The sequence below is a fragment of the Pleurodeles waltl genome, chromosome 9 (assembly GCF_031143425.1).
Source record: "Pleurodeles waltl isolate 20211129_DDA chromosome 9, aPleWal1.hap1.20221129, whole genome shotgun sequence".
Taxonomy (NCBI): domain Eukaryota; kingdom Metazoa; phylum Chordata; class Amphibia; order Caudata; family Salamandridae; genus Pleurodeles; species Pleurodeles waltl.
The window spans coordinates 1155519426-1155544136 of NC_090448.1; the positions used below are offsets into that span (position 1 = coordinate 1155519426).

General features: G+C 42.9%; 1 protein-coding gene across 1 annotated transcript; it reads right to left on the minus strand.

Moving 5' to 3' along the window:
- Window positions 1-1592: 1592 nt before the first annotated feature.
- Window positions 1593-22830, minus strand: LOC138258796 (uncharacterized). The gene is made up of 4 exons (XM_069206031.1): window positions 22046-22830; window positions 21881-21927; window positions 21384-21484; window positions 1593-7371 (listed from the first exon to the last, which is right to left on the minus strand). The coding sequence occupies exons 1-3, from the start codon at window positions 22795-22797 to the stop codon at window positions 21417-21419; spliced, it is 867 nt and encodes a 288-aa protein (XP_069062132.1). The 5' UTR covers window positions 22798-22830; the 3' UTR covers window positions 1593-7371; window positions 21384-21416.
- Window positions 22831-24711: the final 1881 nt, after the last annotated feature.

Here is a 24711-nt window from a genome sequence, read left to right on the forward strand (position 1 = left end):
ATTATCGTTCAGGTAAGGTCCTGCTGAGTTTGAAAAGTATGTTATCGCAAGTGAAAAATGACATTTCGCACGTTTGAAGCCAAATCTCTATAAAAAGATTGAAATTCACTGAAAAATACAAAGTTCTGACTTAAATGTGTTAAACCACAGACATTCACCATTTGTATAGCACCGCCTTTTTGTGTTGCAAATGCCATCATTCACCACATCATTGAAGTCATAGGTGGTAACATTAATTGCATTACTTATGACGTCACCATTGACATGTCTGGTTGAAGAATTATGCCTCTCCTTGAGCTGCCTAAAATACCATCCATGACATGATTGATGACATAAATTACACAATTGATGGCATCACTGATTGATATCACTGATGACATGACTGCTTCTTGTTACTACGCTATGCCTTTTTTTTTTTTTACAATAATATTATATATTAGATCAAATAGCCTGGTTAATCTTTAAGGGTGATGAAATACATTTTATAGAACTTGTTCTGATTACTTTGCTAACTTTTTTCCCTGAATTATCAAATGCTAATGAAGATTGCCATTTTTGTTTGAAGCAATATTTATAGAGAGATTTGTTGAGAATGTGAGGAAAATTTTGAACAATGTGTGATGTTATCGTGCAGAGAACTTACTACTGTGAAATGGAGTGTGCCTCTCCCTTTGTTAATATCAGTTCTTACATATTCTATTTTTTTCTGAAGTTAAAATATATGGTCTCATACAAGTGTTTTAATGTGCATTTTTTCTTTGTATTTTATTTCTGGTTTTGGTTCTCAGTCTTTGGATTTAACCCTTTGTATGTTCAATCTGGTTAAATACCTCTTGATAACTACTACTGTGCTGGGTGTGTAAAAGTGACAAACCATTTTTTTCACATTGACAGGTTTAAAATCTGGATTTTGTTCTCAACATAGATGGGGCTGATTTATGTTGGCAGAAAGGCCACTGCGAGGCTTGCTGTTAGGAGCTAGATTAGAACAACCCATGTTTCACAGTGCCGATTTTCTCTGTTTCAACATGATTCACAACCATCAGTATAATATTAGGTAAGCCTGCCATCGTGTGGTGCATCAGGGTGTTGCAATCGGCTTCTCTTTTCGATAACAAACAATGGCCCATTGCCTGCCAATAAATACACACGCACACACTTCAGAATTTAATGTTAAAAGTCTTGTAGAAAAGACAGAGCAGGTTTCTGCAGACGCTTGGAGTTGCTTTCGGTCCTTAACCCTGTATGTAGAGTGGCACGGATCATGAATGCAACAAGGCGTAGAAAAACACGATTAACCCAGCATCAAACGTGTGCACGCCATTAGCATTTTGCTGTTAAGTGCAGTGCACGACTTCTAAACCATGTCTGTGTGCTTAAACGAGATATAGGAAAGGGGTAGGTGAACAATGCAAAAATAGTCATAGGCATTTGTTAAAAAAAATAAAATAATATATACATATAGTTCCTCCAAGGCTGCTGGACGCCACTTTGCTCCTGACCAGAGTGTGAATCGGTGACTCAGGAGCCAGCACTCGCCTTGAAACAATCACCAATAATCCTTCATTATCAATCCAACAAAGGAGCCGATGGATGCTGCGTACAGTCACCTTTTATTTATTCCACTGCTGCCAAAACCATCGAACGCATTTTGGCTACCTCCGTAGCCTTGCTCACTGACGCCGAAACTCCATTTTGTGCAATCATGTGCAGATACATTACATCACAAACAAAATAAGAAACAGACTAAGGGCTGGATTTCAAGGCCCTAGCGCTTCCTTGTGCAAAACTAGCGTAATTTCTTTTACACTAATGTGGCTCAACGAGGCAATTTTCGCCTTGCCATATTCACAAAGAGGCGAAATGCATGCATTGCGCCACTTTGCGACCCCTCGCGCCACATTATGCCTGTACCAGGCATAATGTATGCTTTAGGACGCTCGCAAAAATGGCACAGTGAGATCTACAACATTTCACTGAGCCATTTTTGGTGTAATTTTTAACGCCTGCTCAAATCAGGCGTTAAAGTGAGGCATCCATTTTAATCAATGAGCCTCCGCGCACTTTGCTGCACTAGCGTAAAAATTTGTGACACTAGTGAAGCAAAGTATCACAATAGCATCAATCATTTTGATGCTATTGGCCTAACGTGTGCAATGGTATTCCATATTGTAAATAAGGCAACCCACGGTGTGGTTAGGTGGGACAGGGGTAATGCAAGAAAACTGGTGCATGAACACTGATGCACCAGTTTCTAGTAAATATGCCCCTGAGGGCTCTACCTTGCTTGAAATGAGCTTATGGATCGGCGTACAGTTGTGACTTTTAAATGCGATTACCCAACATTGCAATTGTTGGTACACTTGAAAAGTTCTTATAATAATTTTTCAATAAAGTAATACACATTTTTGGTACACCCTACAGCAATACATAATAAAACAATTTTTAGGGAAACTTTCTAAAGTGCCTTCTACCTATGAACAATGTAGCCTGAGTGGGCGAAAATGCACATGTTTACATTAATGCCCAATATATACCAAAACTTTGACATTCTTGGTTAACACAACAGTAGTATGAATAAAGTGCTAAGTGCAGTCTATCTCAATAAACAATACAATAATTACCAGCAAAAGTTAATAAAATAGCAAAGTGCCTACTGTTGTCATTTTTTAAGGTAATTTGCAACACTTACTGGAATAATATTGACCTATTTATTAATAAAGTGCTTTATGCTATGACACTTTGATAATCAAAACAAGCCATCGTACCCCACCAAACAATCATACCCAAGTGGGCTAATATTGCTGTTCTTGTTATCTTATAATCACATTATCTCCAAGTTATGCCCTTTAAAAAATACCCTTTACAAAACTACCAAAACCATACTGAAATTAGTATATAAAATCATATGTGAACTGCTTTGTACATCAAGAAAGGTATACTCTTTTTTCTATTCTTATCCTTGCAACTATGTAAGCATTCATTTTCTTACAAATGTGTGTGCATATCCTCTTCCATATCAAGACCATTGGGACTTTTCGTATTCAATTTGATAATAAACCGTGACTCTAACCTCCTCAATGCTTTCTCCCTGTCACCCCCTCTTATGCTTGGCGGGATTGCATTAATAACAAAATATACCAGACCATTGGTGTTACTCAATAAAATTACTCAAAATGCCTAGCAACACGATACAGCCTATCGTAATTCTTGATGGCCCGTAGATGCTGCAAAATCCTTTTGTGGACAGGGAGTGTTGTACTGCCAACGTGAGCTAGATCACAGGGACATTTCAAGACATAAATTGCATACCCTGTTTTACAGTGGTAGTTGCAGATGACTTTCATACTTCTCTGAGTTAAAGGCGATGTATAAGTCCTTGTTTTGATACCATGCCCACCGGCTTTGCATCTACCACATTTTATGAACCCAGGATTTTGATCTAACCAGGTTTTATAAGTCTTATTACAGATCTCAGGACTGTTCCTTACAAGATTGTCTCTCATGGATTTTACTCTTCTGAAGGTTACACAAGGTCTGCGAGTCACCACCTTGCAATCACTGGATCACTTTGAATAGGGTACCAGTGTGTCTGCAAAACAGATCTGACATTGCCTTCTTGTCTGTTAAAAGTAGTGATGAATCTGAAGTGTGAATCCATTTAGTCTCATCTGTTCTTCCTGCTATCAAACAATTGTACCCCAACTCTTTGTTGTGCCTCCTGACTACAGGCTTTAGAATAGCCCCTTGCTACAAACCTTTTAGACAAGCTTTACAATGCTCTAACTTCCCCTTCCTGTTCACTACAATTTCGTTTGACCCTCAACCTCTCACCATATGGAACACTTTGAATTAATCTGTGAGTGTGAAAACTTGTAGCATGCAACAGTGTATTACAGGACGTTGGCTTCCTAAAAGTCTTAGTTTCCAGCTTGGTCTCTTTGACATATACAGTCAGGTCTAAAAAAAATTACCTCAGTTGTGTGGATGGTGCACGTGACCTGCAAATTGAGCTCATTGTCATTGATTTTCTTTGTGAACCTCTCCACGTTCTCGTTAGTACCGTTCCACACTATAAACAAATCATCGATATACATATTCCAATGTGCTAATGTGTACTCCACTCCTGGTGGTACTCGACTCTGACCACCTGCTCCTTCCACCAGCCCCTATGCAAATATGCATTGCTGGGGGCAAAGCAGGTGCCCATTGCCGTCCCTTGAATTTGATGAAATAACTCCTTATTAAATAAGAAGATATTGCTTTATAGGTACCATTGAATAATCTTTAATAACATTTGCGTATGTTTCCACAAGCTCAGTGATCTAGACCCCCCAAAAAACTGTACTGCCCTCATGCCATCAGCATGCTGAATACTAGTATACAAGGTTTACACATCTTTAGTGATCACGAGGTAGTCTTGTTTCCATGGCATATCCTAGATTTTTTTTAGGAAATCTCCTGTATCCTGAACATAAGAAGATAAGGTGGTGACAAAATCCTGTAAGAATCCACATATCTGGAAGTATTTTCAAAGGCACTCCCAATTGCACAAATAATTAGGTGTCCAGGTGGGTTCTTTCTGTCCTCCTGAATTTTAGGTATCAAGTATAACACTGGAGTCCTTGGTTGGTCAATTTTCAAGAATTGAAATTCATCGTACGAAATAAGGCCTTGGTCATGCCAGTTTAATAATTCCTGGTTGTACTCTCTATGTATTTCTTTCATCTTTTCAATGGTGACCTTCACACAGCAGTGTTCATTGTTGAGCTGCTTATAGGCCTCCAACACATATTTCTTCGCTGATGATCAGTACTCTTGGTGTGTTTTTTACTGAGATTGGTATATAGCCATTTTAAATCTTGAGTTACTAAGTTACAATAAATGTCAACAGTGTCTTTAGGCATTGTTGGTACAAATTTAGGCTTGGGTTTAATGTTTGTGTATATATTTTTATACATGCTTGCTTAAAATGTTTAAATATGACTTTATACAAGTGTGTGTGTGTATATACGTATTACATAGTGGCAGTCACCACTTTGTAGGTATAGATGAGTCAGAGTTTCTATACGAATGATGTTTTTATGATCTGCCTTGATATTGCAACTGCCAGCAGACAAATATGTGAGCTTCACTAGAGAGGGTCTTTAGCTCCACCCATATATTGAGAGCCAGGAGTACATGTTTTGATTGGGCAGAAGTTGTGTGCTTCCACAAAAAAGTACTTGCCCAGTTGTGATCATTTTGTTTTATTTATTCAGCAGGCTGAGCCTGAACTTTGAGGGGCACACACACATGGCATTGCAATGCTGTAAAAGTGTTTTAGATAACTAGATCATTTATGGTGTTTGTCTTTCTATGGCACCAGCAACGATGGGAGAAAGGCAGCCATGAGCAATGTAGTGCGGTCCCTGCACCCTACCCTTCTATTATTAACTTTAAGTTTAGAGTGCATATTTGTGTTTGAGAGCAATGTGGGATGTTCAGGGCTACTCTAATCAACATGGATTTTGAGGCCTTCTTGACAGTGCAGCTGTCACCTGAACTTATGCGATCAACAAAAAGTAACCTACAGAGTACTACTGAGAAAACATGTTGGTTCCCCTGAGTCCAGGATTTGATTCACATGCTGGTTCCCCTGTGTCCAGGATTTGATTCACATGCTGGTTCCCCTGTGTCCAGGATTTGATTGGGTCAAATTTGTGTGCTTTCACTAAAACAACTGCTTTTTGGCTTTTGGTACAGTGTATACTTGACACAGAAACCCAAAACACGAAAAAAGAGCTTGGGTATTAAACAACCCTGGGTAATCATACATATGAGTCACTAACACAATAGCCTCCACGGATCAAAAAGATATTTAGGCGTCGCCTCGCCCACAACTTCCCGTGGCATGCTTCATCATCACCGGCCCCCAAAGCAGAGTAGGATAGCACCACAACCATAAAGAGAGTTCTTACATATTTGTTCATTCAGGACAAAAACGTTGGTTCAGATATAGTAGTTAAAAATACCTAAGGGTGCACCTAAGAAATCTTCTGTTATTAACAGGGGCCGTTGGTGTGATTAAAAAAATGTACGTGGTTCAGTGGTGAAATCAATAGATCACCTAACCACTTGTAAATGGCAACATGTTTCCACCGATTGTAAATGACTATACCGGTCTGCGATATTCTTCAGGGCTCATGAACTCCTTTCTCACAGTTTACATTCAATCTGTGGAAAATTATGAGACTTAAGGCTCCCATACCTGTCTACTGCAATTCGTGATGACACAAGTAGGTGAACATTAAAGGCAAAATGAAACATGCTTACACAATGCTTACAATTTATAAATGCAGTGTACATTTCACCTTTGATGCCATTAGTCTATGTGGATGATGTATTTTCCAAAATGTACTAATATCAGAGTATACTCATCACTTGTGGATACTGCGTTTCTCTAAAACAAGGTGCATATTTCAAATGAGGCCTTATGAGTCACTGGAAAACATTATGTCAGATTCCTTTGGTGTAATCTGTTTATAAGGAAAATTTATGATAGAACAAGTATGCCTTATTTACTTAGTGTGAAGACTTTTAAGGGTGAATTGTTATCACACTGTGCTGAAGCCTGGAGGCAGCAATTTTATTACTTGGAATCTTGCAGATTGTCTTAATAAGCAAGGGTTTTTGGTGATGAGAACTTATCTGACAATTAGTCTATTATGTTTAAATATGTGTAGACTTAATTAAACGTTGCAGTTGAGTTCTATTTCTGATTTAAAAATGTAATCAAATACATTGTGCCAAACATACTATTCTGGTCAGGCAGGACTCCCTGACGTTCAAGGGTATTCACAGTGAGCTTATTAGAAGTGGGGTTTTTGAAGAGTATTTGGAGTCCCCTTTTGACCTTTTGACACATACTGCCAGCTAGGATATAAATGACAAAAACAGTTACTAATGGTCCTTTACAGAGTGGTTCACTGCTCCTCATTTAGTCAGCTTTTAACCAAGCCCTGTTATCAGCATAATGCATCTTTTAGTCAGAGCCTGCCCCCCACCTCCAGGATCACTTGAGGCCCATCCCCCAGTTTGAAGGCCCGTGTCCTAGGGGGAGAAGATTTGCACCGTAATAATTCTTGCGAGACCCTCTTCTTTGCTGTCTGCCAGAATCTTGTAACAAAGAGAATCATTAAATAATACATACATCATATGTAAACATACATCCATATAGGTACATCGAGGGCCTTTAGATCAGGTCTGTTCTGCCAATGGTCTGCGTGTCGTTCACACTCTGCTTCCATCCATGACAGTGTACCGCACATCAGTCATTGGCTCTCATGTACTCTGAATGACGTCATTTTCTGATCACATGTTTACATCCACCTGAAAATGAAAGTGCTTCAGTGTCAGGGCTGGTTGGCCTGTCCTTTAGTTTTCAATTTTCACCTTTTATAGTCCCCCTTTTATTTCCTTACAGCTTCTCTTTTTATTTTAATATCTGTTGAGACAATACTACAGCCCTCCAGGCAGTGCTAATGGTTCACTTGCGTGCCGCTCATTTTATTTGCAGTGCATTGTATCCTACGTGGCAACTTCTTCTAAAGCTGGAGACCATGATGAAATGCTGTTGTCCATAGTGCATCATTGCTTTAATGTTCCTAAATGGCCATCACATTGGTTCTAAATGTGGCAACCATGCTGGAACTTAAAAAAATAAATTATCACTATTTACTGTACCTCTGTCAGACATACACCTGCTTCTATGCTTAGTGTTGTTATTGCAAGCATATGCCCGCTGGTTTTAGACAGAAGCAGGTTTTCTTTTTATGGTCTGGCTTGATGTCAAAGCTGTCACCTGTCAATTATGTGTGAATCACGAGGAGAGGGGCGCAGACTTCGCAGACAAGTTGGGAGCCTGGAGGATATGTTGTGATCATTTTGTTTATTTATCCAGCCGCCTGAGCTTGAACTTTCAGGTGTGCACACATGACATTGTGATGCTATTAAAGTGTCTTAGATAACTAGATAATTTATGGTATTTTTCTCTGGCAGCAGCACAGATGGGAGGAGGGCTGCTATTAACTTACATGGATATTTAGGTGAGGCTTGGCAGTACCATGGTCACATGAGCTTTTAACCTACATCAATGTTATTCTACAGTCCTTTGCTTCCATAAAGATAGATATCCATTCCCTTGCTATTCAAAATTCCCTTAAAGCTAGACCTATTGGCATTGGCAATGCTTGTTTCTACTTTTATTCTTTTATTGTGCATATGTTGTTGAATTTGTTTGTTGTTTTCTTGTTATTGTGTCAGAGGTTGAATGCAAGAATGTGTCAGTGGATGGATACATGGATGCTTGAATGCACAGATGAGTGACAGAGTATGATGAACAACTGAGTGCCTAAACCCATCAGCGACACAAGATGCACTTTCCTTCATAAGCCAGACCAATTGGCATTGCCAATACTTGTTTATTTTGCTTAAAACGTTGGCGTGGTTAGACAAATCTTCACAAACTTTCCCCAAAAAAGTTGATCCACCCCAACTCCTTCCGGGAAAGTTTCAGAATCATCTTTAAAGTGGGGGCTGAGTAAAAAATGGATGGGTCCCTAAAAGCCTTGTCCTTCGTGCATTTTTCCAAAGGGAAAATTGAACAACGATTCACAGATAACAGCTGAGCTAAATTACACCAGATTTACTAGAAAGCTAGATATTCATTCTGAATGTGTTTTTTTGTGAATTCATGTAATTTTGTTGAGCCATTTTAGAGAAATAAAGTTTAAAAAATAGCAATATCTAGTGCTCATGAGACTCTTGTGAAATTCCAATTGGGAAAAAAAAAAAAAATCTGATTGGTGGGTTCTACTAGAGTCATGAGGGCCTGAGCATTGTGATTTGTGGCCACAAGATGAAGAAAAAAGTTTCAGCCACCCTTACAGGACTCAGAACCTGTCCTTGAGTCCTAAAAATATTTACAAAAGCACATTGAACGGACAGCCTGAGTCCTTAGTCTGGGACCCAAAGGGGCAAAATTGGAAAATAATTTGTTTTGACTCAATGTGGTTTAACAGGAGGCAGAATGGACCCTCGACTGGTCCTATGGGACCCTGTGGGACCCCCCTCCCAAAAAAAAAAAGAAAATATGAGATGGGAGGTGTGTGGCTGGTTGAAAGCTTGTGAGGGTGTTTGCCACTCGGTGGGATCCAAAAAATAAAAGAAAATATGAGATGGGGCATCTCTGGCTGGCTGGCTGGCCGCTTGTAGGCTTGTTTGCTGCCCATGAGGGTTGGGTGGACGTAGACTAGGCCCTACGTCCACAGCCCCTGCTGTGCACGGCCAAAGATTGTGTGATTTGAGGGCTTGACCTCCTGTGGGAGCTTGGGTGCAGGGCCTGGCCATGGCCAACCCCAAGCAACAGAGGCTGGCTGCAAACTTATCATAAGAAGGTATCACTTTACATTTGAAAAAACATAGAAATTCACTGAAAAAACAAAGGTTAAGGTGAAGTTCTACATGAGAAAAGTAGTAGGAATACTTATTTGAAAATGTAGCTAATTCACTTAAAAGGCACTACTGTTTGCAAACCAAAAAATCCCCAGAAATGTGCATATCTATGTGGGGCAATATTCAACAGATGTGAGGGGTGGCCCTATAGGAGTGCTAGAACAAAGGGACATGGGACAGGCCCCCATTTGGCCATTCTCTGGAGACTCCAAAGCTGTCCAGGCTTACATGAACTTCGCTGTGAGAAGGCAGGACTCGAGGCGCATTTTACCACTCTTTGGAAGTCCTGCACGTGGAGGTGGTGTGTCAGTCAACAAAAGATCGATGTTCTTCACTGAGTGCTGGTGTTCTGTGTACTAAAGCAGTACATTCTTTGAGATTATGTTGTGGGAAGTGCTCTAGCTTGACCTAGCAGCAGGCTGAACTCCTGCATGTTCCAGAGAGATGGTGACCATCTTAGATACTGGTTGTTGCCTCTAGGTTGATAGTGTCCTTGCTAGGCAACTGTGCTGCAATGTTGCTGCAGTCACAACATGCTACTTGATTCCGGGCTCCCTTTAACAGGGACCAATTGCACGTTGAGGATTGTTTTATTGGTGAGTGGATCAAAGAGAGCATCCTCTAACCGTATGGTTGATTAAATTGAATTTTTAACTTGGACTAATCTTGAGTTATTGAAATTGGGGATTAATTTACTTAACATTACAGTGAGAGCTATAAAGTCTCATTGTTCATAAAAGCATGCTTGATTAATTCTGAAAAGTGCAGATGCTGTCCAGCACTGTCACGTTGCCAAGCAATGTAATTACTAGGGATGAATGACGTGCAGAATTTCCTTTTGGATGATTGCACAAAATTTTGAAAAAAATGGACGAAGTAATGCAAAATCCACATTTGGCATTATTGGCCATATTTTAGTGTGAAAGGCATATTGCATAAATTTTAGACGTGAAGACGCACATTGTGCTGGAAAAAGGTAAAAAGATAAAAGTTCCATGAACAAGAGCAATTCGTGTTCTGTCATTTTACGTTGCTTTGGATGTTCCATAATCAAATTTCTACATGAGTAACTCCCAATTACGCCAAGTGGCATAATGGCATAATTTCACATAATATTGTGTAAAAAGCGTACAGCAAAATGCCAGGAATTTACGTGAATTATGACAGCTTAGTTAAAATTTCATCCAGCCCTAGTAATGTATTTACCTAAATGTGAGTAAATTAATTGCCTGGCCTCCTACAGTCTGTAAGAAATTGGGTTACTGGTTTCCTACTCAAGCAGCAACCACAATCCACGTGAGGGTGAAGTCACATGCAGGTCCCAAATTAACCTGTACTCAACCCTCTGGTAGTCTGACACAGAACAGTCAGATCTAACTTAGAGGCAATGTGTAAAGCATTTGGGCAATACTTCAACAGTAACACAGTGAAAACACACCACAAAAAGGATCCCACACCAGATTAGAAAAATAGAGTCCATTTTATTAAATAAACAAAGACCAAAAATAACAACAATCAAATCAGTAGAACCAGAGATATGCAGTTTAAAAGATTTAAGTGAAAATAGTGCCATAAAACCCAAAGCCCCACTTGCGCTTATCTGGTCGAGCAAGACTAGGAGAGTGTCACAAGTGAAGGTCGACTATGATGCGTTTCAGATACAGGGACCAGGATGGTCCTGCTCAAAAGTTACCTTCTCAGTCCAGTGCAAAGAGTCCTGTTCGCGGTGGAGGGGGCTGCGAGGAGCAGGGAAGCATCCAGAATGGTCATCAATGTAGCGTGAAGAGTAGGCCTGTTGTTGTGGGCTGTTATTGCTGTAGTGTGAATATCCTGTTGTCATCGTGAATGGCAGGGACAGAGATTTGTGGTGTCGCTCCCCATGTGAAGTGGATGCTTTAGTGCAAAGACTCAAGTTGAAGGAATTTCGCATTGGTGGGCAGTGCAAGTCACAAGGTTTTTGCACCGATGGTCCCATTTGTGGTTGCAAGGGGCCAACAACTTCAATTCAGTCTCTCTGAGGCCCCACCAAGGGTCCAGGACCTGAGGGGCGCCACCTGGGGGACAGGGGCTTGCTCAGCTGGATCTGGGTGCTGCTCCAGGTGATTGGGAGCCTGTTATGTCCCTGTGGCTCTGAGCAAGACGCCAGCAGACTAGCCCTCAGAGTCACTGTGGGATCCTGGGTTCAAGTGCAGCTCCAAATCCCTCTGACTCAGGTAGGAGGGCCGCAATTAAGCAGTGCATCTGTCCAGCAAGGCAGTAGTCCAGCAAGGCAGCAGTCCAGTGGAGTAGCAGCCCTTTCAGCAGTACAGCAGTCCTTCTTCCAGGCAGAGACTCCACAAGTCCAGAAGTGTATTGAAAAGTTGGTGTCTGAGGTCCAATATGTATACCAGGTGCCTCCATTGAAGTGGGAGAAGCTTCTAGAGGTTTCCCTTTGAAATGCACGTTTCCTGTCTCATCTGCCCTCCCCAAGACTATTTACAGGGGCGGTGCAGCCCTTTGTGTGGAGGCAGGACACAGGTTATTCAAGTGTAAGTTGGGCTGTGCCCAACTCCGCCTTCCTAGTCAGCCAGGCACACCTAAACTCTCAGCTACACCCAGGAATGTGACCCAGAGACAGACTGCAGGCACCAAATGGCTAAGGCAGGAAGATGCCAATTTTTTAAAAGTGGCAATTTCAAAACTGTAACTTAAAATCTAACTTTACCTTAAAAGGGGACTTTTCATTACAATTTCAAAGACACCAAACATGAACTGGTTACCTGTTCTGATTGGGAAGTTACAGTTTATTAAATATAATAAGGTAACTCCAATGCTATCCTATGGGGACAGATAGGCCTTGCAGTAGTGAAAAATGAATTTAAGACATTTTCACTAAAAACGCATGTGAAACTTAAAAGTACACGTCCTACTTTTCAAATACACTGCATCATGCCCTCTAGGCTGTCCAGGGCCTACATTAGGGGTGTTTTTTTTTTATTTAAAAAACTTTAAAGGTTTCTAGGGATAGCACATAGACAGTATATCACATAAATCTCACATTAAGCATCATGTCATTTTGCAGTTCTCAGTTTCCGCAAGTATATACAAACATCTGGAACATAAGCACGTACACATTGGCAGAAGCCGTACCCATTGGGGGTAAATACAGAGAGAAAACAAAGCCTTCGTAAAAATAATCCATGAAATGTATTGATATAGAAGGAGATCATCCAGTATGGCCTTTCCTGAAAGACAATGATGCTAATAACAAAAACAATCCTCAGTTCTTTTGTTCCTCAAAGCTAATATATAGCAAATTAAACCGCTCCACCTCTCCTCGTGTCTGCTTTCATGTTAGGCTTCCGCAGTAATGTAAGAGAGGAGTGTGGTAGATAGTCCATAAACACCAGTGGCAAAACCATCCAGAACCCAAAGTTTCCTCTGCCCCATTTCAACATTTCTAGGGTGTGAACAGTGTATTATGTATCCCCATCTCGAGAGGCCCTCAAGCTCCGCGACTCATCTTCAAGCTTATCTACCAATGGACATTTATCATCCGCACTTCCTCTGCAATCGTCCATTCAGACACATCTTTCATCCATGCCGTACATGTGGGGGGTGTCAGACTGAGCAATGCAATGACTATGTGCCTTTCGCCAGCACAAGGAGGACAAACTTCCTGCTTAATTTTTTCTTTGCAGGAGACGGGAGCTGTCCCAAAATTACCTGGCAGATCTCGATTTGCACGTCCCACCCAAGGTCCTATTTAGGTTGTGTAGTATGCCTTGCCAGTAGGAGGACAAGGAGGGGCATAACCACACCATATGCAGAACGCCCGCTGTCTGAGTCCTGCAGCGAGCACAGCAAGATGGTTGAGTGTCGTAAATACCATGTAAAGTTTGTGGAGTGAGGAAGGTCTGGTGTACAAAATTATATTGCACAAGTTTAATGCATGCATTGGAGCTGATCGTCTGTACTCTCTTGTGAACTTTCACCCAGTCTACAGGTGGTAAGGATTCCCCACATATGGCCTCTCACTTGATCTGTATAGGAGGCACCGCTGTTGGTAGATCGTCACATAGGGCCCCGGGCAATTTCAAGCAGTGTAATGAATGTTCTGGTCTTGGGCGGTTCATCAGGAAAAGACGGCCACACCTCACGAGCCGAGCTCGAAATTTTGAAATATTGGAAGTATTGACACTTGCCTAGGGAAAAATAGTTGACAGCCTCCTCCCTCGTGATGAAGCACTATCCAGGATATAGATCCCCCATAGTTTCACACCCTCCATCTTTCCAGCTCTGCTCTAACATAGAGTCAGTGATTCTCAGGAAGGGCTGCAGTGCCCACTAAGGCATGGCTGAGGCGTATGGGGCATGTTGGTAAACTCTTCAGCCCACTCCCTCCCATACCCCCACCACCAGTTGTATAACATAGGGGAAGGCGGAGGGGACCGCCGAGCCAGACATCAGTTGGACCGGCAGGGGCCTCCCTTCATGAATGCCCTGCATAAGCTGCTTCTCTCAATTGCCATCTGTGTCAAGCCAGTGAATCGCATATTGCAATTAGGCTGCCATGTAACAGAGTTCCAGATGTGGGACCTCAAGCCCCCCACCCCGACTCCATGTTCTCTTTCGGGTGGCAAACCTAATACGTCACCGCTTGTGTCCCCAGAGTAGGTCCACTATCAGACTGTTTAGGGTGAAAAATAACATCTAGGGATCGCAAAGAGAATACTCTGTAGGGCATAGAGGCAACATGGCAATATTATCATTTTCACAATAGCAACCCTGCCCATTAAGGACAGGGGCACCTCCCTCCAGAACCTAATTGAGGTGCACAGCCCCTCAACCACTCTTCCAACAGTAAGCTCAAGATACGTAGGGGCTGTGTGGGTCAGGCAGATCCCGAAATAGCAGACATCCCACCTAGGAAGCTCATCGTCTGGAATCCCCACAAGTCTTCCCAGTGGAAATAATTGAGATTTGTCCAGGTTAACACAAAGACCTGAGAGCTCCCCAAAAGCCTGCATGACTGTGAGTAGAATAGTCACTGAATAGGTCGGTTGCATCCGATACACCAGGGCATCATCAGTGTAGCGGGAGACCACATTGTTGGTCTCTCCCAGTGATATTCTCCACGGCCCCAACGTCCACTGCAGGGTCCCTATTAAGGGCTCCATGGTAATGGCAAACAGGAGCAGTGAGAGAGGGTATCCTTGTCTAGTACCTCTCCCCAGCTGGAAGGACTCTGAGACCACTCCACCCGAGTGAACTCAGTTATATAGATCACAGTAGAGGAGGCAAATCCAACGGATAAACTCAGGGCCCAAGCCCATCTTCTAAAGCATGTGCCACAACTATGTCCAGTTCAGGAAATCAAATGCCTGCTCTATGTTGAGGAGCACCAAAGCATAATAATCAGTCAGGAGCTGCGGGAAATGATAAACATGGGCCATGCATCGCATATTCGTAATGAAGCCAGATTGATCTGGGTGCATTGTGGTGGGCAACTGAGGAAGTAGGCGCACCGTCAGCACACAGCTAAGGATTTTCATATCCATATTTAAGAGAGATATTGGCCTATACACATAACCACTGGATCCATTCCTGGTTTTAATATCATGACAACTAATGCCTCCTGCATGGAGGCCAGGAAAACATGGGTACCTAAGGCCTCTTCACAGAGTCCAGAAGCCAGTCAGCCACGACGTCCGCGTATTTATGATAAAACTCAGTGGGCACACCATCGCTGCCTCTGGTTTTTGCGGTTTTGAGGCGTTGAATCACGGTTACGATTTACTCTCTAGAGAGTGGATCATTTAGAATCTCCCTGGTTCCAGGATCAAAACTCTGGAGTGGCATATCACTAAAAACCTCCGCAGAGCTTCCGAGGGGGGTGCAACCATTCAATATATACATAACTGAGATGGGTGCAAAATACCCTTTTGATTGCCCTTTGTGTGCAGACCAGCGCTCCTGTATCAGTGCGTAATATCAGGATGGGGGACTCAGGGGACTCCGACTGGGCCAGCATCGCTCCCATTTTATCCCCCTCCATATGCAGGCACTGCCTGTAGGAAGTCCAAGTATGCTGTTTGAGCCTGCGCCAATCCACCAGCAACTATGTTCTAGCTGCACACCAAGCGTGTAGTTTGTGAGGGCAAGAAGGAAGCATAGCCTCCGGTTTTCTCAGTTTCTGTTCCTGGACACAAATACCACACTTTAACTGGCACTGGACCCCGTAGGAATGGTTTTATATAAACCCCCTGCAGGACGACCTTCATTGCCTCCCTATCCAGGTCCTTGCAAATCGCTGAGCAGTTGCTGCTGCTGGTGGAGGGGGGGGGGAGTTGGTAAGGGAGCAACGCTCCTGCTTACATCTGTGACCTTAGCCACCAGCTGGGCAGAGATGAAACAATAGTTCAGTCGACTATGTGTGTCCATCGCTGGGGTATGACAAGAAAACAGTTTTTGTGATGAGTGCCTCTCACACCAACTATCGCACAGGTGCAGACCACACATCACATCTCGGAGCGCTGCTGTGAGGCCCAGGACGTTCCCAGTCCAGTCTTCAACTCAAGATAATTATTAGGGTGACATATGTGTTAAAAAGGAAGGTTTGAGCCCGGCAAAAATATTATTTTGCCTGGTCGAAATGGCAGCTAAACACTGCACACATGTGCTGCACTGGCAGGCCTGAAACATGTTTAAAGGGCTACTTTAGTGGGTGGTGCATTAAGCTCTGTTTTTTTATTTGTAAAGCAATTCTGCACCTGTGAAGGCCTCATAGTGCTATAGAAAAGACAGGGTAACCATGAGCCAGAGAAGACTGTTGGGGAGTGAAAAGCTATTGGCCTGATTCACAAAGGTAACTTACACTTTTCAATAAGTTTACAGTTTTGAGTAAGGTCACTGCGTTTTGGTATTCATATTGTAGTGACTTACAGTTTTGTGGCAATTTTCATGTGTTACTTACTCCTTTGTGGTAAACCCAGCACTACAACTGCCATCCTTGGGTATGCCGACACCCTCACCTTGAAAATAATGAATGTTGGGAATTAAAGTAAATCCCCATAAGAAATAATGTTAAATTAATTTAAATTAGATTATGTAAAATAGTTACAAATTTGAATAAATAAAAATGAATTTTAAAAATACATACAACTAGTACGTTATTATTTAATTATAAAATATTAATAACCTATCTGTAATTTAAAATATAATGCCACATTACATTGATTTTCATTAATTCCATACATCACGTTTGATGATTATTAATGCACATTACAATTTTTTTTTTCTTCAGGTAGGAATTTATATTAATAAACATAATTTTAATATATTTTATTATATTTACAATAATCAAAGTTGTAGTTTAAAGTTAATTTATCAGTGCTGTATCATTTTTTTTCTTTTCTGTACTTCATTTAAAGTAAGTACATAAATTCATTACACAACATTAAACATAATATATTTTAATATGTATTTTCGAATTAAGTACATTTTTTCACATTTCTCTGTACTTTACCAAAGGAAGATTCCACAATGAGGGAAGAGATCTCTGCATAGAGAAGTATTTGGACATCTTTTAAACTATTTAACTTGAAAGTAAATATAAAAAATATTATTAAGTTCAATATTAATCTAAAGTATTACGTTTCTAGGGATGACAGCACTCTGTCTGGATGTTACGAAAGGTAGTAGATCCGACCAGCTGGTAAGTATAGTATCCGAGCTGGACAGCAAGAACAAATAACAACTGAAACAAGGCTTACTGGTTTCAGCAGCAGATGGTGCTATGATGAGTGGAATCCGGCTCATGCCCCTGGACCTTGCTAAACACACTCAAGTAAGACTGTAGGAGAAATTGGACAAGAGACAGTACAGCCAACAATACAAGGCAGAATGAGACTAAGGGAACCAAGGTAACTGTAACGGGAAAAACAACAAACAGTGTAGGGATGCCCAAATGGGTGCATACTAAATTGAGAATCAGAAAGCCAGTGCAACTACGCAACATGTTGTGAGGCAGAGGACTGAGGGGGTCATTCTGACTATGGCGGTAACTGAGCCGCTATGCTACAGGTGTAATTTCTCCGTTCCTACTGCCAGGGATCTGGCGAGCATCTCTGACATGGCGGACCTCCCAATACCGCTGGTATTCCAAGTCCCCTTTCGGCAAAGGATTCTGTGGTGGCAGCACCGCCACCAAATCCCTGGCGGAAAGGCTACCGGCAACAGGAATTTGCTTTCCTGTTGACGGTAGATGACTCTCCCACACCCCACTACCATTAGTGACCCATAGTAGTGACCCTCCCATTGTCCCCCTGATTCCCGTACTGAACCCCACCCTGCATACCCACAGGCACCCACAAACATGCACACCCTGACACACAGTCACCTACAACACCCACACACTTGCGCACACACACGCATCACCATCAACACAATTACACACAGACACACACGTATGCACACACAAACATTCCCCTATCACTCCTCCATTCGTGACACACATACACACACTCACACACACCCATTCACACACCCCACTACCCTCCCCTTGCGGAGGACACTTACCTCATCTGACTAGGTGCTCCTCCCTGAGGGGACGGGACCCGGCTTTCCCACCACCAGGCCCGCCCCGCCATCAGGACACCACCAGGCCGTATTATACGGCTGGCAGAGACCTTTTGGTGGGGCAGGCTGGCGGTGGAACCTCCTCTGCACCGCCAACCGCCAGCATGACTACTCAAGGATTTCTGCCCAATTTGAGGCGGAATTCCTTCAGTACTCGGAATATGGCAGAAGCAAAAGACAGCCGAAGTCATAATGAGCCCCTGAGTTACTAAGATAACTAAATAGAGCTCTACCTCTCATGACCAGGAAAGGACTGCAACCCAGGAAGTGTGTGCATGAGTCACTGACAGTGGTCTAATGTTCCTTTCTCACCATCCAAAGATCCAGCACCTCCAGCCACTGTGGTTCTGATGTCTCACATGAATCCTGACAACTATGTTGGTTACTAAAACATTCCTTCCTCATTTGGCGGTTTGGGCTTATAATTTAACAGTGAAATAAATTGCTTGTGAAAAACCTCCCTCCGACATGTCTCCTTACCAGGTTCAGGCGCACAATTTCATTCTTCTCTGCGTAGGTAGCAGGACTTGACAAAGAAAGTGGATTGTTAATAGAGAAACAATGGGCAGGATCTGCAGGGACCTATCTGCCAGAAAAGTAAAATACTTAGGGTACTTGTTAAGAGACGGTCTCATTCAACCTCCGAAAGAGAACATTGTAACCATTCTCAAGATCTCCTTTCCTAAAACATAAAGAGACCTTAGGGCTTTGTTTGGTGGGTTACTATTCAGTTCTATTCTATTGGTTCTTATAAAGTGCATGTCTTCCTGGAGGTCTCCCAACACTGAGGCAGAAAACCAAGGACAAGGGGACTGACCACGATGTTACCAAGGATAAAGCCACATTTTAACAGCCTTATGGTAGGACAATTCATTTGATACCATATGTATTTCCAAGAGAAGAGAGTTCCAAAGTCTGGGGGGCTGATAGGAAAATTACTGACCACCCCATCGGGCTCATCTCACTTTAGGCACTTGCAGCAAGTGAGCCAAAGAAAATCTTGGATACAGGGGTAGCCAATGGGACAGAATTGTTATAGGATCTGTGCAGAACACAGAGTGCTTTGAATTTAATCTGATGCTCAACTGGCAGCCAGTGGAGATCCATCAAGACCTGTTTAGCAGATTGACTCCTTGGGAGATTCATAAGGAGTCGAACAGCCGCATTCTGGAGCATTTGAAGCTTTTTCAGCACAGATCGAGGGAAACGGAAATAGAGGATGTTGCCATAGTCCAAGCAAGAAATGACCAAAGCCTGGACAGAAGCCTTTTTGCTAGTGGGGGCAGTAGATTTCAGAACCTTTCCTAAGGTTCTTAGGATGTCAAAACAGGTAGCAGATAGTTTAATGCTTCATAGTCAGACTGGAATCCAGCCAACAATCCAAACTCTTTATTACCTCTCTGGGAGGGGGAGGCCTGCCAAACAGTCAAGAGGGAGGGAGGGCAAGGTCCTTCCTGCTGACATTATTGCCTAGTACCATGACCTCTGTCTTATCCTCATTGAGTTTAAGCTTACAATTGGTCATCCAGCTGGCCTCTTTATGTAAACAGGGGGACAAGTTACTATGGTCAGAACTAATGTCTGGGGCAATGGAAAACACCAGCTGTGTGTCATCTGCGTAGGAGACAAGGGACTGCCCAAAAGAATGTACAATTGTAGCCGGAGGGAGCATATAGAGGTTGAAAAGAGTAGGGCTCAAAGAGATTCCCTGTGGCACTCTAATGCTCAAAGGGAGAGTATCAGAGTACCAGGACTCATGGAGCACCTGAAAAATCCTATTCTTCAAGAAAGAAGAAAGCCATTTCAAGGCTTGGCCTTCGATACCCACTTCAGAAAGCCTTTGAATCAGTATAGAGCGATCAACCGTATCAAAGGCTGCACTAAGATTTTGTAAAATGATTGCTGCCATACCTCCATGGACCAAGATAATTTTAATTCCTCCATAACAGCAAGCAGGGCCGTTTCCATGCTATGTTTAGGCCTGAAGCCCACTTGAGAGGGATGCAGAATGTCATTAGACACCAGAAAAGCAGAACTGTGATTATTTGCATACTTTTCAAGAAGTTTAACCAGGCCAGGTAGAAGTGAAATAGGCCTATAGTTACTGAGACAGAGTGGATCCAGTCCAGCTTATTTTAGCGAGGGTGTCACAATTGCTTGTTTCCAAGGCTGTGGAATGTCTCCACTAGAAAGAGAGAGATTCAACAAGTGGACTAATGTTGAAACAACATGGTCCCCTTCCTTACAAATTATGTGGGGAGGAGCAGGGTTGAGAGGGGAGCCTTGTTTCACTTCATCTAGAAGAGCCCTCGCCATATTCACAGAAAGTTTGGGGAAGATTGTAAGAGGTTCCCATGGGTGCCCACTGCTAGGCTTCCCTGCTGGAGAAGAGCATTCCGCACCAGATGCTGAGGAAAAAGATGAGTAAATATCTAGAACCTTTTATTGGAAAAATACCGCCAGCTTGTTAGTGAACTCAGGAGAGGCTTCTGAGACCCTATCGACAGCATGTGGCTCAGTAATAACCTTCAATATATGAAATATCTCCCTAAGGGACTTTACTGAATGTTCAGTTTTCGTAGAGAAGTATGTTGATTGAGCAGATCTTATGGCAGCATGGTAATGTCTGATAGCGATCCTATACCTTAATTTACTTGCATCAGTATATGTTTCCCTCCAAACTCTCTCCAGCCATTTACACTCCTTTCTTAAGCTGAGAGGCTGGAACCAAACCAGGGGGTCTTCTTTTTTCTTTGCATAGCCTTGACCCTTATCGCAGGCAGAACCTCCTCTAAGGAGGTTGCCACCCAGTCATTAAACCAGTGGGTGGAAGGGGTGATGAGTCAATTAGATCAGGTTTGATAGACTGTAGAATGTCCAACCAGGCTCAGAAATTGAGCCTTGACCAACGGTGTTCCAGTGTCCCAGTGGGCAACACTGTACACGGGTACACGGGTACACGGGGAAATTGGCACTAAAAAGTGATCCGACCAAGATAATGGAGTACGCATCTGCACTTGGAGAGAGTCCAGGCTACTGAACAACTAGTCTAGGGTGTGACCTTTTTCATGAGTGAGTCCTGTTACGAGTTGCTTTAATTGTAAAGAAGCCAAGTCCGATACCAGACATTTTTCAGCCCCACTACAGGAGGTTCATACCCAGGTTCTCTCACATTAGCTACCCCTCAATCAGATCTGCTGCAAAAAGGGCAAAGAGACTGAGTTAGGATTACATCATCCCTCCCAAGCGGTCCTAAATGCTTTCCGTACCTTACAAACTGTTCTTATTTCAGAGCCCGTACTTCACAGCCTGACTTTTCGAAACCCTTCATTCTCCAAACGGATGCCGCTGGGTTGGCCTGGGTGCAGTTCTGCCTCAAAAAGACAAAAAAGGAGAAGAGAAACCCATCTTGTATATGAGTCTCAAACTATTTCCCTCAGAAAAGAACAATGTGACTCTGGAAAAAGAAGCCTTGACTTTAAAATGGGCTGTCGAGGCCTTACAATATTATTTGGAAGGATGTGGAGTCATCCTTTATACAGATCACGCTCCACTAGAATGGCTTGATGCAACAAGGGTAGAAACACCCACATATTAAGATGGTTCTTATCCCTTCAGCCCTTTCCTTTTACAAAACAACACCGTAAGGGAGAAGAACAGGGCAATGCTGATTTCTTATCTCAATACCCGATAAACTTATTACTTCATAGGAAGAAAGTAGGGGAGGATGTATGTGAAAATCCTCCCTCTCGACCTATCTCCTTACCTGATTTGGGCGCATGACGTCCGGCTTCTCTGCATAGGCAGCAGGACCTGGAAAAAGAAAAAAGAAGCGGATCATTAATAGAAAAACAATGGGAAGGAATTGCAGGGTCACCAAGACTAATGAAGGACTTCTTATTGCAGGAAAGGAGGGGTGGGATCAACCTACCTCAAACGCTGGCCAATTTGATAGAGGGGAGGAGGGTGGCAGAACGTGACATGGAACAGGGAGTAGGAGATGAGAGGAAAATGGACATGAGGGAGTGAGACAGAAGAGGAAAGCAACAAAGAACCAGGATGCCGAGGGAGACAGAAGAGGGAAGCGACGAAGAACCTGGACGCCGACTGAGTGAGACAGAAGAGGGAAGTGATAAAAAACATGGATGTCGACGGAGTGAGACGGAAGAGTGAAGCGACAAAGAACAGGGACGCCGAGCGAGTGACACAGAAGAGGGAAGCGACAAAGAACACAGACGCCGAGGCAGTGAGATAGAAGAAGGAAGCGACAAAGAACATGGATGCCGAGGGAGTGAGAGAGATGAGGGAAGCGACAAAGAACACGGACGCCGAGGGAGTGAGATAGAAGAGGGAAGCGACAAAGAACAGGGACGCCGAGGGAGTGAGATAGAAGAGGGAAGCGACAAAGAACAGGGACGCCGAGGGAGTGAGAGAGATGAGGGAAGCGACAAAGAACAGGGACGCCGAGGGAGTGAGATAGAAGAGGGAAGCGACAAAGAACAGGGATGCCGAGGGAGTGAGAGAGATGAGGGAAGCGACAAAGAACACAGACGCCGAGGGAGTGAGATAGAAGAGGGAAGCGACAAAGAACAGGGATGCCGAGGGAGTGAGAGAGATGAGGGAAGCGACAAAGAACACGGACGCCGAGGAAGTGAGACAGAAGAGGAAAGCGACAAAAAACATGGACGCCAGCAATGTGGAGCAGAAGAAGGTAGCTGACAGGAACGCCAACCTGGACCTCGCAGCCGGGAGGATGGAGAAGAGAGAAACCCCAATGTGCACGAGGAACACGGGGAAAGCCAAGCCCATACCCCTGAGCAGAAGGAGACAGCAGAGTGGTGAACACCACCAGAGAAGCTGTCATAAGCTGCCACAGCTCAGTAGAGCTGTGGCTAGTCTGATGAGTGACCGGAGCGTGGGTGGGGGACCCTCATACCAGAAATAAGGGAGCACGATTGGGACTGCACACAGACACTAAACGAAACGCCTGGAAACACCAGAGGGAAACGTCGGAAGTACATGTGGTGGTAAACAGAGGGGTCACTATGGAGAGCACCCTAGAAACACCCCTCTTCCCCTAACTGTTGGAGTTGGTAAAATAGAACCTTACTTTTCCGTTTTCTTGGGACACACATTATATATTTTCTTTTTCTTCCTACCTGAATCCTCACTATATTATTTTGGACCCTATAAGTAAAGAGAAGAAAGAAAATCGGTCAAACAACGCCTGTTAAGACAAGTAAAGATGCCCCCTCCCATCCCCTCCTGAGACAGTGTCCATTTAAATAGTACAATTTTACAAAAATACATACATATATATATATATATCCTCAGCATTATCCAAGTATTCAGAAAAGAGACAAAATTCACCAAACACCCAATCCTCCGAAGCCATATTTCCGCCCTTCCCTCCCACATTGCTATATACAGGCATTCTTGTTGTTACGTAACGCAGTGCAATGTAATCTATTTAAGTACCAGGATTACAATTACAATTACATTTTGTTTGACTTTCCCATCAGCTGAAATAGCCAAGATAGAGCTGCTCAACATGCTTATGGTTTTTAGACATCTGTATATTTGGCGGCGTACGTCAATGAAGATATCCCTATTACGGTTTAAGAGCTCTACTCACTACTAGTTGTTTTGGGAATGACCTATGAGTCATATATATTATTATTATTAATACTTAGGCCCTGATTATCCACCCAATTTAGAGCAGACGATCTGATGCTTTTTCTGTCTCGAAAAACCTGGTGATCTCACTCAGAAACAAAATGAATGACCTCCACACCCTGGATGAAAACCTCCCAGGGCTTTAGTGTCATTATAATTTGGTGTTCAAAAAACAGCCTCTGCTTTGGGAGTTTGTTTTTGAAAAACAAAAAAGTTTGGTAAGTGGCCGCATGAAACATGGTCACAGCTCATCAAACTTTCAGATCTTTCCCAGTGGCTTTAGTGGCTCTTGTGAAGGTACAGAGATCCCCGCAGGGCCGGAGACAGGCCAGGGTAATGGATGTAATGACCTCTGCCATACTTTAAATCAGCACCTTAGACTCTCATGGGAAAATGGTGGAATGCCAACTAGACACTTTAGGAGTTAGTATTTGACATCCCAGCTGCAGTATTTCGCTCCATGTTTGGCTGGTGGCTCTGACCTCAGCACAACATTGATTGCAGATTTGCTTGCACCTGAGATTTATTGGTGTTGCCATTACCTGTCTAGCATACTCCATGCAACCGTAAATATCCATGCCCACAGTGTAATCAGAGTATGGAAAGCGGCTACTAGACCTCCTGGCTGAAGTGATGAGGCAGTGTCATCATCATTTATTTGTGGTTAAATAAAATATTAGACTGTGACTGGCATCACCCTACCCTACCTGATTTACCCATTATGTATTTATTATTTATGCATATGACTTTAACATATTTTTTCCATATTGTTTTATATTTACATTTAGTGGGATGAACCATATATTTTGCTCAACTTTACTTAGCTAATATTCAATTAAAGTTGGCATGAGTAGGCTAGGTGCCTCACTCCATTTTGAAATAAGCGTAGTATTTCTGCTTGCTGTGTATAACACTTTTCTT

What these genes read in the sequence shown, in the direction of transcription:
- LOC138258796 (XM_069206031.1), bottom strand. Translation starts at nt 22,797, where the DNA reads ATGTTTTTTGTCGCTTTCCTCTTCTGTCTCACTTCCTCGGCGTCCGTG. An exon ending in CAAATTGGCCAGCGTTTGAG is followed by an intron (nt 21,928 to 22,045) that starts GTAGGTTGATCC and finishes TTCTTTTTCCAG; the next exon opens with GTCCTGCTGCCTATGCAGAG. An exon ending in ACGTCATGCGCCCAAATCAG is followed by an intron (nt 21,485 to 21,880) that starts GTAAGGAGATAG and finishes TTTTTGAGGCAG; the next exon opens with AACTGCACCCAGGCCAACCC.